Source organism: Stegodyphus dumicola, chromosome 7 (assembly GCF_044657685.1).
Source record: "Stegodyphus dumicola isolate Sdum_Otavi_A_Nest chromosome 7, ASM4465768v1".
Taxonomy (NCBI): Eukaryota; Metazoa; Arthropoda; class Arachnida; order Araneae; family Eresidae; genus Stegodyphus; species Stegodyphus dumicola.
Genome location: NC_140774.1, coordinates 63,550,237 through 63,567,859, shown reverse-complemented (window position 1 = coordinate 63,567,859; position 17,623 = coordinate 63,550,237). Strand labels below are relative to the sequence as shown.

Sequence of the window (17,623 nt, the reverse complement as noted above, 5' to 3'; positions counted from 1 at the left end):
ATGCGCATGCGCACACGCATATTCGCAGCCGTAAAGGTCTTACGCGCATGCACACAAAGTTTGTAGCTTTAAGGTCCGGATTATAGATCACTCCGGATTATGGGTGTCCGAATTAACGACTTTTGACTGTATTTGAAACAAATGGATGTAGTTACGACAAATTAGAATCTTCAGTATTCAATATGTTGTTGTAGCAATTGGCGTTTAGCACTCTTAATAATAATTTAAAGGATAATAATATGATGCTCAAATAAAATTAGCACTAAAAGAAAGAGCTACACTGTCAAATACAAGAAAGGAATTATGGCAGATTCCAGGAATAAAAATCTGAAAGATTTCTGAAAAGAGAAGAAGTTCAATACATGAATGGCCCAGCAATGATGGTCAGAGTACAATAAACCTCAGTCAACAGGTCGATGAGGGAAATGCCAAGAGGTGTACAAGTTGATCAGGTCAACAACCATTATTTATTAAATTGGAACACATCTGTGAAAGGCTTGCTGACAGAAAAGCAAAGTGTTTGGTTGTTCGCAAGATTCTGATATTCAAGCATTTGTACTTGCAATGATGGCACTACAGCTAGATATATCATCAGACAAATTCTAAGTATCACAATACTCATTGGATGGCTTCCATTAGGAATATGAATTGTCTCTAAGAAGATCGAAAACACTGTTCTAACTGGAAGATTTAAGTGACTCTAACGTGTACTTGCATTCAAGTGTTTCGCCGATAGCATCAACTTCTCTAAGTACCAGCTCTCGAACATGATTGCTATGGATGAGACTGCAGTATTTATAAGCCAAGATTCTAAAATTACCATTGATTAGAAGTATACAGTCTGTCATATACTTTCCTCCACTTGTTATGAAAGTGCATGCATTACATGTATTTTGACAATTTGTCTCAATGGAAAGAAACCTACCCCTCTAATCATTTAACCATCACTAAGACAAGACAGAGGAAACTGAATATGTTTCAGGTATTTATGTTCTTGATACTGAAAAAAGAAAGTGTGTCTATTTATTTCTACCACTTGTTTTGCTAGGTGGCCAAAGAGGTATGCTATTGCGGGATTCTACCAGCACTCACAAAGCTAAAACCATGAAGGACTTCCTTGCACAAAGAAGAACTGATCAAATAAAGATTCCTGTAGGAATGACTGCATATCTCCAAACTCTTGATATTGCAATTAACAAGCCATTTAATGACCATTTGTGCACAGAAATCAAAGACTACATTGAAAATATAATGGAGAGAAGTCAACAAGAAAACTTTGTAAAGCCTAAGCTGTAAGAAGCTGTTACTTAGGTAAAAAATGCATGGGATAAAATAGCGTACAACTATGTTGCCAATGCCCTATAAGCAGGCTACATGGAGAACTGTAATGCTTAACATAAGAGGCTAGGGCCAATGGTTTTAGAGGAAATAAAGTTGCAAAAAATTCATGGTAGAATTCATGATTTGAAGCTTTATGATGATATTCTAGAAGATGACATGGCTATATTAGAATCAATAGTTTTTTTAACATGAATAAATGTATTTCTTGAACATGAATAATAAATGCACTTCTTGGAACCGAATAATTTGAGAAAGCGTGAAATTGATAAACAGATTTCGGAACGGTTAGATAAACAAAGGATATGCCTTTATCCATTTTTTGGAGCAATTCCAGTTTTTGTTTGATGGACATCGAAACATACTTTCGTTTTCGTAGATCCTTTGGGAGCTCCAGCATCGGAAATTCTATTTGACATAATCGAAAGTTCAAGCTTACTTTTATAAAATTGTTCTTACAGTCTGCAAAAAATAATAAGCCGGATCCAATCGAAGATTAAGGTACAACGCAATCATCAACATTGACTGAAATAGACAATTAGATAATTTTAGCTTATACCGTCCGTTATACATTAAACGCGCAGCGAAAACGTATTCTGCGCTTTTGCACACGCAAATGCGCAGTCGTAAAGGTCTTACGCGCACTCTTAAACGCCTATGCGCATGCGTCAACGCGGCGCATGAGCAGAAAGTTTTTAGCTTTGAGGTCTGAATTAACGACTTTTGACTGTACAAACAAAAAAGTATTCTTCTTTATTTCTGCGTAAACCTAACATGTCTATAAAATGTCACTTCTGAATACATTTTATGAAAATACTACACTGAAGTTCTTTCACTGTTATTAAAATGCTTTTTTCTGTTGATAAAATAGCTGTTTCTCAACTGAACATGCACATATTTATAAGACTCATTAAATACAAACTTCAATTTATTTACCTATAAGAAATATATCCTGTTGATTTATTTCTGTATTTTGCAAATGTGGATCATGACATTCATTTTTGTGAAAACATTGCATTGTTTGAGTAAATGAATAATACATAAACTACACAACTCATTCCAAAATAATCATTTCAATGTTTGTAAGAAAACATTTGCACCTAAATGTTATGTTCCTTCGTTAGCCTTTGAATCATCTTAAGAGACATTGCAAGTTGTATGTTGCTTTTCAGAAAAATTATTTCCACAAAAAGTAGATAACATTTATAAAGTAAATATACTCACAGCGTTGTACCTTTCCAAACTAATATGAAAATAATGCTAAAAAAAAACCATTCAAAATTTCTGTCAAAAAAGCCAATTTTATCAAATGGAATTTGAGGAATCTGCCAATAGAATGCTTAATGATGAAAATTTAGAGGGAGAAGAAATATTACATAAAACTAAGTAATTCCTCTCTCTAAATTTCTGAGGGTCGGAAAAATTGATTTAAAATTATTAAGCTATGATCAAGTGCGACTTGTATGTGGAAAATTTGTCTGAAATTGACACTTTTCTTGGGGGAAATGACTTTATCATTTATTTAATGTCTGCACATTATGTGTTTGGCCCTGAAATTTGAAAAAATTTCTCAAAATGTGTTGAATAAGTAGTGTTTTCCTCATCATAATTTCAAAATGATCCTTTCATGTTATAACTTTACTTCTTTTTTCGAACTTACATTCAATCCAAAATTGGACAGATCCGAAGTTGGCAAAAATTTTCATATATAATGCATTGGAAAACCATACTTCTATACAGAATTTTACATCCATAATACTTAGAGTTAATAAAGAGGGTTAATTAAATACATTCGTAATATATAAGCCCTGCAAATAGTATTAACATTTTAAAATACTTTCTGAGAAAAAACACAAAAATTAGATGCTTTCTGATTATTTCCATCCGAAAGCTATGAAAAAATATTGGAGACAATGTATATCACCAAAAAGAGTGCATATCGCAACCCATGATATTATTAAAACATATTTATATAGCAGTGCATAGCATGCATGTATGTGCTTCAGTACATACACATTTACATTTTTGAAATTCAACAGTCATTTTTTTATTAGTATTTCTTTTTGTGTTGAGTATATTTGTTACAAATTTAATGGAACTGTTGAATTTGTGATCTTTTTATTTACATTACACTAAACTGTTCCATTGGGGTTTTAGTTGTAATGACTGCTTCACTGAAGTTTCAGTTGTACATGTTTGAGCACAATTGTGGCTGATGTGCAGTGCCGAGGTTGCACATAATACCAAGTTTGATCTGTTCTCTGATCTGTTTTAGCATTAAAAAAAAAAAAGAGAAATATAAGAAGTGTGTGTATTTACTAAATTTTTTAACATAGGTCACGCTGGATGCATTGATGCAAAGAGATGTAAAACTATCAACCAAAAGGTCCTCTCCAATTTTTTTCCAAAAGGTCTTCTCCAAATTTGTTATGGAGTTCACAAAAGTTTTTCAAAGTCAGCAATGAGTTTGCAGCTTTCTGGTGAGGATCTCGCAGATAATCAGAAGTACCAAAAACTATTCATTGCTTTTAATTCAAACTGGAAATTATATTTAAAAACTCTGGAATACTCTAAAAATAAATAAAGATTTCTGATTATTTTTTAGGAAATCACTTCTTAATAACTGAAACCTGTTCTTTTCCTCAAGTTTCTAGAAGTCTACATCTGTGGCATGTGCTTGCAGGATAATATTCTTCAGTTTGACTATTTCCAGCTCGAGCTTTTCCACTTCTGCGGCAATATTTCTTTCAATTGCTGTGGCAGTTTCAGTTGCTTCATGGCGAATGGTGAATAGGTTGGCGAAAAAGCTTACCACTGACTCCAGGTAACTGAAATCTTGAAATCGCTCTTCAAATTGGTCCAGAAGCGTCTCGAGATGGCCGGAAAATCACAAGAACCCAAACCTGTCATCATTCGCCATGGCTTTGAAAGCTTTCACAGATCCCATTATTTGAGTTAGCTCCTTGTCTTTACCCTGAAGATCCAGATTTAAAATGTTGAGTTTCTCAGTGATATCGGCGACGAAAGCCAGATCAAGATCAAGTAGCCACAAAGAGTCACTTAGTTTTTCAATGTGTTTATTGAATTTGTCAGGGTTAGACTGCACTTACCTGCTCGATTAGAGATTGAGGCTGACTGTTTTATCTTCCGAATCTTCCAACAGTGCTTTAAAAAGCTGGTGTTGCAAAGGAGCCACACAAATAGAATTGATAATCGACGTGACAACATTCAAATGGAAGTATCTTTGCACACAGCACTTCTTGATGAATGATGCAGTGATAAGACATGATGTTTGGAAAACACTAGTCTTTCTTGCACAAAGCGACAAAGCCATTGGCTCTTCCTGTCATGGCCAGGTGCTCCAACTGTGAATGAGGATGCCGAACAAGACTGGGTGCACCACTAACACTATCACTGCCAATAGATCAAAGAAGACTGGTGAAGAACGCAGGTCAAAATATGCCCTTTACACCTTGTTAAATACTTAATATAATTGTGTCATACAGTCAAGTCAAGAGTCGACTCTGACCTGGTTTCCTCCACTTTTGTCACTTGTTGTCAGCCCTTTTTGGTGAGCCTTGTAATATCATTCCCCCAATATTAAAACTTTATCGTCCTATTAACCTGCGAGGACGCATGTCGGGCCTGCCAGTCCCAGTCTTTACAAAAACATAATACAGAAATTACTCCTTTCGGTGAAATTTTTAGAACTTCTCTCATTAGCTGCATTCAAGGTCATGTATGTGTCATTCACAGGCATATCTGGAATTTACCTCTACCTCTTTTTTCAGAAATTGGGTAGCCGGGCCTCCCAGGCCTGAGGCGAGCATTCACATTGTCATTTAGTTTAGCATTGTCATTTTAAACCGGACAGAGGCAATAAGAAGGACAGAAATTACTCATTTCAGTGAAATTTTTCGACATTCTCATTAGCTGCATTCAAGGTCATGTACGTCTCATTCACAGGCATTTCTAGAATTTACCTCTACCTCTTTTTTCAGAAATTGGGTAGCCAGGCCTCCCAGGCCCGAGGCGTGCATTCGCATTGTCATTTTAAACCGGACAGAGGCAATAAGAAGGATCAAGTTAAGACAAGCTATCACCCTTGATGTTTCCGAAACCCAAGACAAGGTCAACCAAGTTTCTGACCCCTCCCCAGCCAAACCTTCTCTATGTGCAATCCCAGGAAAGACTGTTTTCAGAAAAAAAAAAAAAATTGGTGGGTGCCTTGGGCATCAGGACGAGTACCCCGGTACTATACAGTTAGAAATTGAAGAAATCTGCAATGCCCTAGTCAGGAATCGAACTCCAGACCTCCCAAATACATGTCAAGCATGCTTCCAGTTTATACCTCAAAGGTATACAGAAAGAAGGGATTTATTTTACACATTTATTTTAAATTTTATTTTAAAAATTAAGTCTGTTTTTCTAAACATTCTATAATATTTCTATTTCTAATTATGTTTTGGCTCCATTTGTCCCATTCCTAAAAAAGGAGACAGACTTGAATGTTGCAAATATCAAGGTATCACCCTTTTAAATGTGTCATTTAAAACCTCCTATATTCTGTATAACAAGTTATTCCCGTATGCATCTACAGTTATTGGTAGCTACCAATGTCGATTTCAAGCTGGAAAATCTATTTTTCATCAAATTCATTCAGTTGACAAATCTTGTAAAAAACTATTGAACATAATATTGATACCTTTCAACTTTTTATAGATTTTAAAGCTGCTTATGATAGCATATACTGCGAAAAGCTGTTTGAAACTATGCTGGAAATTGGATTTCCTAAAAAATTGATTTATATATCTTGGATGACTTTAAAGAGAGTAAATTGCAAAGTTCAAACCATGTTTGATATATCACAGGCATTTTACACTGAAAGTGGGTTGAGACAGGGTGATGCTCTTGCATGCATATTTTACAATATCATCCTTGATAAGGCTATTAGAGATGAAAGAATTATAACCAGAGGCACCATATTCCAGAGATCTATACAGTTAATAATGTATGATTATGACATACAAAATTATTGGAAGAAGTATACACGTGGTTGTGGAGATTTATTTCTCTACAGTCTGCAGCCAGATACATTGAACTTACTACTAATGAGTGTAAAACAAAATTTATGGCAGTAACTAGTAGAGTACAAGCTCCCCACTGCAAATAAAGTCTTATAATTTCGAAGGTACTATCTATACTTCTTGGTACTATCATCTTTAACAATAATAATATTAAACTTGACATTGACAATAGATTATTTAGAGCTAATAGATATTATCATGGTTTAAAGAATTTTTTTGCCTCTAAAATATTAAACTTCAAGTAAAAAATAAATCTTTAGAAAACTCTTATTAGACCTATCATATTATATGCTAGTGAATGCTGGCCATTAACAAAAACAGATGAAGAAAGACTTCTAATTTTTGAAAAAACAAAATACTGCAAAAAATATATGGCCCAATTAGAGAAAATACGCCGGTTGGAACTTTAATAGTGGCAACTATTTATTTACAAGGAATACAAAAGTGATTCATGTCACCATGTTTTACAGTCCTTCAATATAGTCGCCAGCATTGTGTACAACCCATTTCCAACGATATGGAAGTTGCAGAATACCTGTAGCAGCGCCTGTTTTGTTGATAGTTTGAATGGACCGGTCTACTGCCGCAAGAATCTCAGGAACGGTTTGGAAGCGAGTGCCACGAAGTGGTACCTTCATCTTAGGAATTAAGTCATAGTCACAAGGGCTTAGATCTGGGGAGTATGGTGGATGGTAAAGCACTTCCCAGCCCCATCGCTTGAACAAATCAGTCACAGCTTGCGCTGCATGCGGCCGAGCATTGTCATGCAAAATGAGAGGAGCATTCTGCAGAAAGTGTCGCCGTTTTTTTCTCAAAGCTGGTCGGAGATTGTGCTCCAAAAATGAGCAGTAATACTGCACAATGACGGTCTGCTGTGGGGAAACGGTATGCGTTAGGATGACACCATCACAGTCATACATGAGAATCACCATAACTTTTACATTGCTGGGGTTCTGACGAAATTTCGAACGTCGTGGTGACCCGTGATGACGCCATTTGTTTGATTCACATTTCAGTTCTGGCTGGTATGATCGGGCCCAACTCTCATCCAGCGTAATGATACGGCGTAAAAAAAGCATCTCCTTCGCACTCATAGCGCTCCAGATGGGTTCGGGCAGCATCATATCATAGCCATTTCCATCAATTGATGTGGAACCCATCGTGAAGCAATTTTTCTCACGGACATTCGTTACTTCAGAATGTGCAGCACAGTCGTATGTGCTAATCCTGTTTGTCCGGCCAGCTGACGAATCGTTTGGCGGCAATCACTGTCCATTAGTGTGGCAACAGCTTGCACGTCTGCATCGCCTGACACTCGGACGACCTGGCCGCAGCATGTCTGCCACGTTTTGGCGTCCTTCATTGAATGCTTTCACCCATCTTGCTACGGTTCTGTAAGGCAATGCAGATTCCTCGCAAGCCTCTTGAAGCCCTTGATGACACTGTTGTGCTGTACAACCTCTGGCACATTCAATTTTTATCCAACATCGTTGTTCTTGTTTTGAAAACATCCTGACAACACTTACTTTAGACCGCGAGCAAATACAAGGATCCGTTCTTCGCGTCACTCCGCATGCACGTGATGTAGGCAGGACGAGTCTTTTTGCTGAGAAGTAAGGTAGGTATGTAGTTCCCATGTGGTATACGCGATATTCTTTGGTTTTGTTGCGTAGCGTTTTTTCAGCTGTGTTGCCACTATTAAAGTTCCAACCCTCGTAATAGATAAAACGCAAGACACATGGAACAGGTGATTGGATGACCGACATTGCATTTTACCATGGCCAAGAAGTTGCACAATGGTGGCCTGTTTGCACGACGACCTGTATGGTGTATAATAATAATGGCTGCTCATCGGAGAAGGCATTTTCGGTGGTGCAGGGAATACCAAAACTAGACAGATAATTAATGAAGTACTCTTTAAGGATGAGATGCATACACATCTGGAGAGAGAGGGGAACACACAATAACCCCTTCAACATCATCAAAAGGGACCAGTTTTGGAGGTAGCAGAGTTCTTGATTGGGGAGACACAATGCTTGGTAGCCATACCAACCTTCACATCTTCTAAGAAGGTTCAGTCACTGGGAACTGCTATTGTAATGAGGTTCTCCTTCCTTGCATGCATCTTTTCAGAGGTACTATGGATCCTCAGGTCCTCTTCATGAATAACAACGCTCCACCTTATTGCAGTTACTGTCGAAAAGCTGTTGGAGAGTGAAGATATTGAACACATGGATTGGCCAGCAATGTCTCTGGATCTAAATCCTGTCGAGCATATATGAAACTTTCTAGGGAGATGTATGGCAGCACATAACTTATCGCCAGTAATGATTCAGGAACTGCGATTGGTGCTACAAGAGGATTGGATAGCAGTGCCTAACAACTTATTGACAACTTCATGTTCAGTATGGACAAATGATGTGAAACCCACACAGTGGTCAGGGGATATCATATCTCCTACTAAAGCCTGGATATTTCTTGCTGTACACCTGTTACATGGGTGTTTCGGCCTTCTGTTGCATTGTGCTCTATGGTGCTTTTTCAATAAAGATCCTCTCTATCATTTTGATTGTTTTGGGGGAAGTTTTGCTTATATGACCCCTGTTCTGACATCTTGGAGATCTTATGGTATTATTTTTGTTGATTTGGAAAGCTTTTGCACAACGTTACATTGAAAAAAACCATCTCATCTTTAATTTTTGCACACCAGTGCAAGCCATCCTTCAATTCCATGAAAGTTACTTACTGGGCGTAAACTGACAATTCTGGCAACTAGTTTTAAGAAGCTATTTAAGTACTTTCTGATTAACTTCACCCCCTGAAAAATATTTGCAAGACAATATGCTATGTCAGCATAACAAGTGACAAAAAGCATTACAGTCAAAAGTCGTTAATCCGAACTCGTCGGGACTTCGGCAATTCCGGATTATCGATCATCAGTTAAAATCTCGTAAGATGGCATGCAGAAATATTAAAACTAAAAATATAAAACCGTAATTTATGAAATAGAGAACAATTATGATCTAAAGGGTATCAAAATTTACAAAAAAAAAAAAGCTTAATATTTATTTGTTTACTTTTATTAAACATTTCTTTCAATGTAAGTTGTTTCGTTTTATGTGATAATACTTTCTCCTTAATTCTATAAACAGACATAATTTCTTGTTCAGTTACAAAGTTCCGCTGTTCAAGTCCCGTAATTGCTGTGCGGAGAATACCGACTAACTTGTCAATCGAAATTTTTTCGTTTTCACTAACCTCGCTGTCACATTCTTCATGTCTTTATCCATTTTTTGCAGCAATTCCACTTTTTGTTTGTTGGACATCGAAACATACTTTCGTTTTGTAGATCCTTTGGGAGCTCCAGCATCAGAAATTCTATTTGACATAATCGAAAGTTCAAGTTTACTTTTATAACATTGCTCTTACAGTCTGCAAAAAATAATAAGCCGCATCCAATTCGAAGATTAAGGAACAACGCAATCATCAACATTAACTGAAATAGACAATTTTAGCTTATACCGTCCATTATACATTAAACGCACAAGCGAAAACGTATTCTGCGCTTGCGCAGTCGTAAAGGTCTTACGCGCACGCGTAAATGCCTATGCACATGTGTCAATGCGGCACATGCGCAGAAATTTTTTAGCTTTGAGGTCCGAATTAACGACTTTCGACTGTAGTAAAATGTATACGTGGCAACATAGGCATGTCTTGAGTGCTAATTTATACTGAAGGCCATGTTTCCACCTTCAAATTCAACAGTAGTGTTTGTTTTTGTGGCACTGAGTGCTTTTTTTTTTTTTTTTTTTTTTTCATGTACGAAATCTTAATGAGACTATGGAGTTTACTGGCTGATGAAAAAGATAATGTTGCATATCTTTTGAAATATGGTGTTTTGCCTAAAAGTAAAGAATGTAAAAATTTTCACTGCATGAAATTGTACTTCACAAATAATTTAATTTTATGCACCAATGTAAAATCTGTGCATTTTTTGAAGTTTTTTTAAGCAAACACATATCAATATATAAATGAAAAGAACCAACAGTGTACATAATGCTCTTTCTGTTATTCTCGGATTTCTTTTCAAGCTAAAACAGATTGTTGTGTACATGGGAAGAACAGCGGGGAAAAAAAAAGTGTTTTATTAAGAATGCTTCTTGCACTTTTATTCTTGTTAATTAGTTGCTGTTTTATGTAATTCTTAATTGTGGTGCCATTTTTAAAATTAACAGTTATCTTTTGTCTCTTAGCTTGCAAAAAATTAATTGCCAATGATTCACTACATTTTAGGGGTGAATAATCAGAAATTATCGTTGTTTATTGTAAGTCGGGAAAAATTATCAACTTATCAAAAGAAAATACGGTACTTTTCTGTTTTGCCGGTGCAAACAATAAAGTCGCCAATAATAACTGATGCCAAATGGAATATCTTCACTGGTAACCTTTTACCCTTCATTTTCAAAACAAGTCGCAGCCATTTTTTTATCAGATTGATTGTTTCTTTCAATACTGGCATACAATTACATAGAATTTTTACTAGTTAAATTTTATGCTCTAAGACCATCCGTGGTAATTAATTAGAATGCAATCACACCACTCACTTGAAGGCAAAACTATAGAAAAGGCAAAATCAAGGGTTAAATTCATCAAATCTAATGAGACTGCACTAGTGAAGTAAAGCACTGAGGTTTTACATAATTTCTCTGAAATTAATGTAGATAATTACTGAGAGAATTAGATTTTTGTAGCGTAGTTTACGTGAGATGAGATTATTTGGGGTCATGTGATACGAACCGGCGAATCAGGATGTTGAATCATGAAAACATAGTAAATTCTTAAATTAATGTCTTTTTACAAATTTATTGTCTTTATTTATTGGCTTATTACAAAATTTTAAACCATATTAAAATGCTTATGCCTTCAAAATAAAAAATTCTTAGAGCTAACATTTGTTAACTAACATCTGCTTGGTGAGATTTGCGCCGGCGAAACGGAAAAGTACCGAAAATACATTTTAGCAATTAAAAATACAAAATTTAATTATTAAATAAGGATCTGCTGCATACATGGGTTTTCCCCATACATATAATAATATGTTTAGCTGAAGGAAAAAATCACGGAATTACACAAACTTAGCACTGTATACTGGAATGATGATACAGTACAAAGTCCGTAATCCGTACTCGTCGAGACTTCAGCAATTTTGGATTAGGGGTTTTCTGGATTATAGATCATCAATTTAAATCTGCTAAGATGGCATGCAGAAATTATACAATTAAAAATATGAAACAGTAATCTATGAAATAAAGAGCAATTATAATCTATAGGGTATCAAAATTTACAAAAAAAAAAAAAGCTTAATATTTATTTGTTTACTTTATTAAACATTTCTTTCAAGGAAAGTTGTTTAAGTTGCTTTGTTTTTTGCACTAATACTTTCTCTTTAATTCTATAAACAGACATAATTTCTTGTTCAGTTACAAAGTTCCATTGTTCAAGTCCTGTAATTGCTATGTCGAGAATAACTACTAATCAAAATTCTTTCGTTTTCAGTAACCTCTCTGTCATTTTCTTCACTATTGGAAGCGCGCATGTATAAACACTTTACTGGCTTTACGCCCATTCGTAGCGGACGCGCGCATCTAACGTGCATGCATAAGTTTGTGGCTTTGAGATACAGATTATAGATCATTCCGGATAATGGACGTCTGGATTACGGACTTTGTACTGTATTACACAAGAAGCATTAAATGTTCAAGCATATGCATGAATTTGCAAATAGCGATACAGCTAGTCAAGAACTGTTATGCACATGGTAGCCAGAGGTAGGCATTTTCTGAAAATTTGGTGATTTTTTATTATAGTGGTTGTGCTAATACACAAGTACTCTTGGCTGTCTACCAAATGCATCTCATCCTTACATATAGAACATTCAACCTTATTTGAAATTAAACTCATTCTCATGCACTATTGTAACAGATATTTTCCGCTTTCATTCCAGATATGCAGTTTTAAGCATCACAAGTTGCATTGAAAATCAGACAATATGTGACTGAGAGAGAAGTATTCCACAATTTCATCGTAAGGTTACCAGATTACAATTATTGTCTGATAATGAAGTTGCCAAATTTGATATGTACCTAATTTTTCTCTTTAATCAATAAGAATTTTATTCTCTACCTGAATTTGTGAAAATGGGCATGAAATTAAGTTATATACCACTGCAGAAGCTGCAGGGAGATGTAATGTTAGAAACTGTAAGAAAAAGAAAGGCCTTTGTATTAGCAATTGGTTAGTTGCTTAGTGCTAAAATGAATTTCCTTTTTTATGTTATTTCTTTGTTCGATTTAAAATCTAGTTTATTGAGATTGTATATTTTTTGTTGCCCGCTCTTTTTACTTTTTAAGTGAATATAGATCGATGTGTAAATGGACAAAATCAAGGGAGTGCGCAATGCTTAGTTTGTGCAACTCTGATTTTTTTATGTGAAAATAGGTTGTGTGTACATGGACACACACAGTGTAGCGGCAAAAATTGCCACTACACAAAGCCAAAATAACAAGTCAAAGAATTGCACAAACTCGGTGTTCATGCACCACCAAAAATCGTCAATTAATCACCAAGGGGCACCCATAAATATATTTTTACCGGAGTGAGAAGTGTGGTTAAACATAGTTTGAGGCATTACTGTTAATTATTGCAAACACTAAATGGTGCATATATTTTCCAAAAGAGGTGAAATTAATCCTGTTATTTATACACATATTGCTAGCTGATTAATTCCCAAATTTTTGCAATGATAAAATTCTCCAATGAATGTAATAAATTTTTGTTTCACAAATAAACAGAGAAGCAGTTGATGAGAAATAATATGAACTGCAGCATGGAATATTTAAGCTTTCTAAACTGGAAAAATTTAACATATTTTAAAGCATTTGTTAACACCAACAGGAAAAAGAAGATAAATGGAAGGAAGCTGCAAATAACATTTAGCCTTTATATTTTACTTTCTTGGTAGAGAACAATTTGAAGTAAGTAAATTTAAATTACTAACTTTTGAACATTGTGATTTTCAATCATCTGCTCAACTCCAGATTCAGTAGCCATGAATAGATAGCCATGAGGTTGAAACTGTATATCAGGAGGATCATCATCTAAGATAATTAAAACACAATTAAAAAATAAAGTCAAATACTATTTAAGATATATCATTTTATTTCATTATATAACTAATCAAAAGAGATGCAAATTAACATTCATAGAGATACTAGAATAAAGGACAGTACCTAAAACACTTAAATGCTGCTTTATATTTCTAAAAAATTCTGCACTATAGAGGGAAAGCTGGATATTTTCTGGCAATGAAAACTGCTGCCGAATTCCTCCAATAGAAAGCGTTGATGACGACCGAGTATACTAAAATAATTACAAATGTACATTAAAGCTTAATTTTTCATATTTATTTTACTTAAATACTAATTTAAAGTTGTGCTGTTAAAAATAATACACAACAAACCATCACCAATCAAACCAGAAACAAGAATTTTTAAATTTTAAATGTAGCATTCAATATATAAAAATGCATAAAATGTAATTACCTTGGGGTCCCTTTCAACTACCATTAATTCAAAACTGTCAGGAGCTCTCTGTTTCATTGCATGAGCTATTGCTGAACCTATAATTCCTCCACCAATGATAACATATTCAGAATACTTCGGAATCTTTTCTTTAGGTGGACTAAACTGGCCTTTTTTCCATCTGGTAAGGTCACTTTTAAGAAATCTATATCCTTTAGTATAGTCTTTTTGATCTCTTGCTTGTGCCTCTTTAAACTTTTTAATTTTTTCAGTATCTTCATAGCTAATATAGCGTGGTTTCTGATAAAATCGCCAATTGAAATTTGGCCGTAATAAAAAATAACTTACTGTTTTATGCATTTTGAAGTTATGAGAAAATCATAAGCATTTCAAAATTTTCTATTGCAATGTATATTTTAAACTAGCAATTTTATTACTCTGTTCAATGATTGTTTTTTTTTTTTTTTTTTTTTTTTTTTTTTTTTTTTTTTAATTACGAAGTTAAAATAAAAGATCTTTTAATGAGAAATTAAAATAAATATGCAAGTTAAAAATATTAGTCTGAAATTAGCATTCTCAATTAAAAAAATTGCTTTATTTTTATTTGCTTTTAATCTAGAAACAAAATCAAGCGAAACATGTGGAGTCAATATTTGTTTTCATTGAAAGTTAAATTGAAGTTGTAGTATTTGTTAACTTCTTGCAAAACAACACACAGCACAGCTTTCGAAAGATAGTTTAAATGATACCAGTATAATACTTTTCAATAATGTATACTTCTTTTTGCATCAAAAATAACATGATCTTATTTTTTACAAGATTAGTAAATCATCATTACTCATATACTTTATCATTTATTGCGTTTTTGATCTCGTCTCCTCAGAAGTATGAGATAAATTTGAATTTTAATCTTTTTAAAAATTCAGATTAAGCTCTCTTTACAGAAAATGATAAATCAAACAAAAATTATTGTTTTAGATTTACATGAAATAGGAATATTCCACTGTGTTAAAATTTATCTAATCTGGCAACACTTATGCAAGCATTAATTTGGTTTATTATTTTTGGGACACGCAAGGAGATTAGAATACATGGAGATGCCCTGCGCGCAGTCCAAGTGCAGCCAAAAAGTGGGGGAAAGCATGCCCTTAGTAGTCGTGGCTTTAGAAAGATTGACGAGCTCTTCAGCCAATGAGGCAGAACCTAGCCACACCCAGTTTCCTAAATTAAAGACCGTGGATTCTTCGCGCGCTTTTTCCTTCACTTTTTCCCGCCATTTCATTTTATTTCTACATTTTCTATCATCTTGTAGACGGCTGCAATATTGTTCCGAGAAGCAATTTTTATTCCTGCCAAAATGGTAAATTCCTGCGTCGCTTTCGGCTGTACAAATAGAAGAATAGCAGGATCCGGTATTACATTTCACAGGTAAATATTCTTTTAACATATATACTATCATTTATTTAATTATACTTTGCTCAAAGTTAGATAAAAGTTTGCTGTGCATGTTTAAAACATATCCAAGGAAACGGCTGCAAGTGCTGATAATTGTATCAATTCTAATGATTATCAGGATATGCAGAGGGAAAATATATGTACAAAGGGACTGATTCCATTAAAATGAGTTAAATGAGAAATGCATTATGTAATTACATGCTGTCATTAATGAATGCTAGCAATAAAGGTATTGTGAAAATAAATAAATAAATACTCAAACCATTAATTGATTATATTTTAGTTATTCTAAATATATACAGGTATAATTCTCAATTTTCCATGTTAGAAATACTACTTACGTTTTGAAAAATATTAAATTGCATGAACAATGATAAAAAATAATATTTAAATTCTGCATTGTTATTTTTAAAACTCCCACAAATTTCACCCCAAATTAAATCCTGTTATTAAATATTTACTTGAACAGAAAATAAAATTAAATACATAAAATATGACTTGTAATATAATATGATCACACCTTTAAAATAACGCGTTTTCTTTTCCAGGATGAGCTGACCACTCCTTCTTCCCTTGTTTACTTACCGTTTTGCTTTTACAACTCAGTTAATTACGAGTATAATACTCAAACCATTAATTGAAGAAAAATCTGAAAATTATAGATGTTTCTTCGCGTACGTCACACCGAGAAAATACTCAAACTCTTTTCTGACGGCTTTTCAAACGCACATTTCAATTATTCTACTTATTTATGCATGTTAAAAAAAACATTCTTTTATATGGAAATGAAATCCGAAATGTAGACATTATTTCAATGTAACCATTCAGTACCTTATAACCCTCTCACGTCTTCACATAAGAAATCAGAAAACACACTCAAAACTTCAAACAAGCTGACGTTTAACCTCACTTCACATAGTAAGGGAAGCGTTTTCTTGCCCTCACGAGGCGTGGCTTATTTGCTTCCCCCGGCTTCACTCTCCTCGTATTGCGACAGCAGAGACGCCATCTCCATGTATTCTAACCTCCTTGGGGACACGTTATTAACCGGACCTCTTCTCGCTCCTCCCACTAAATGGAACCCTCTCATTGGTTATAATGAAAGTCAATCAGGCATGACGTTGAGATGAAGAGTTTGGGATCCGGGTTACTAGAAGAAGTACTTTATGTATGTCATAGTAATGAAGAGCAACTCAAATATCGCCAATTTGTCGTGATTTTGGGATCTTCGCGCATTTTCTTTGTTCTTTACTGAAATTTTTTGTTCGTATGCAGACAGAAATTTTCCATAAGCTAATCACTAATTTTAATGCTTTAACGTATTAAACGCTATTTTATAAGGAGAAGCATTTACAATATACTCTGAAATATTTTTTAATCACTTAATACTATAACAATAATTCGTATCACTGAAATAATTTTTCAGTATTTCCTGAATTAAGTTTTTATCAGGATCATCAAAAGTCTTTCGATATGAAGCATGGTTTATTAATCTTTGAACAAATGTAGTTTCAAAATATTAGTCGTAATTTTATTTTCTAACATCTCATAGTTAGATCTTTTATAATTTTGAACTTACGTTATCTTTTCTCAAATAAAATTCGTAAATTGTGAATGATCAGAATAGCTATTACTCTACACCGATTTCAGGAGGTTTTTATAACACAAAATAAGTATAATAATAAATGTTTAATAATTTTATCTTAATTTAATTTGATCTGTTTTTATATTGTAACAGATTTGCAACAACAAAATATCCTTGATTCAACTTATGTAAACTTGTCATTGTGATATATAAATTATACTTTATAATTGAGATTTTCATCAAATTTCTATGCACCTCATACAACTAGTTAATAATAAGTAAATGGTGTATCATGTTGTATATGGTTAAACTTTGTAAAAAATTAAGAAATCATATTGCATGGTTTCAAATTATAAATAAACTGTTTAAATCTCCTTTAATTAGCAAATTAAAATGGTTTGGATAAATTTATGTTACTTTTGTTTTGGATAAGTAATTATCGTTTCTTTTAGAATTTTTTGTTCAATAGCTCATTTTAATAATTAAACATATGTTTGATTTGGATCCCATCAGTGGCCAAGCAGTAAAGTTACTGAATACTAATAGTTTGACCTGAGTTGGATTCCAATCGAAATTGT

At 34.0% G+C, this 17,623-nt stretch overlaps 1 protein-coding gene across 3 annotated transcripts in view; it reads right to left on the bottom strand.

The window, feature by feature from the left end:
• LOC118203725 (FAD-dependent oxidoreductase domain-containing protein 1-like) overlaps positions 1 to 14,651 on the bottom strand; it is a 97,173-nt gene extending 82,522 nt beyond the window's left edge. Inside the window, exons 1-3 of one of the 3 annotated variants that reach the window (XM_085820347.1) lie at positions 14,027 to 14,651; positions 13,715 to 13,844; positions 13,483 to 13,582 (exon numbers count right to left, since the gene is read on the bottom strand). In XM_085820347.1, the coding sequence (XP_085676473.1) occupies positions 13,483 to 13,582; positions 13,715 to 13,844; positions 14,027 to 14,365 (569 nt within the window). In that variant the 5' untranslated portion in view covers positions 14,366 to 14,651. The remainder of the gene's footprint in view (positions 1 to 13,482; positions 13,583 to 13,714; positions 13,845 to 14,026) is intronic. The other 2 variants (XM_085820348.1, XM_085820346.1) reach the window with 2 other exon arrangements.
• Between the last annotated feature and the right edge of the window lie 2,972 nt (positions 14,652 to 17,623).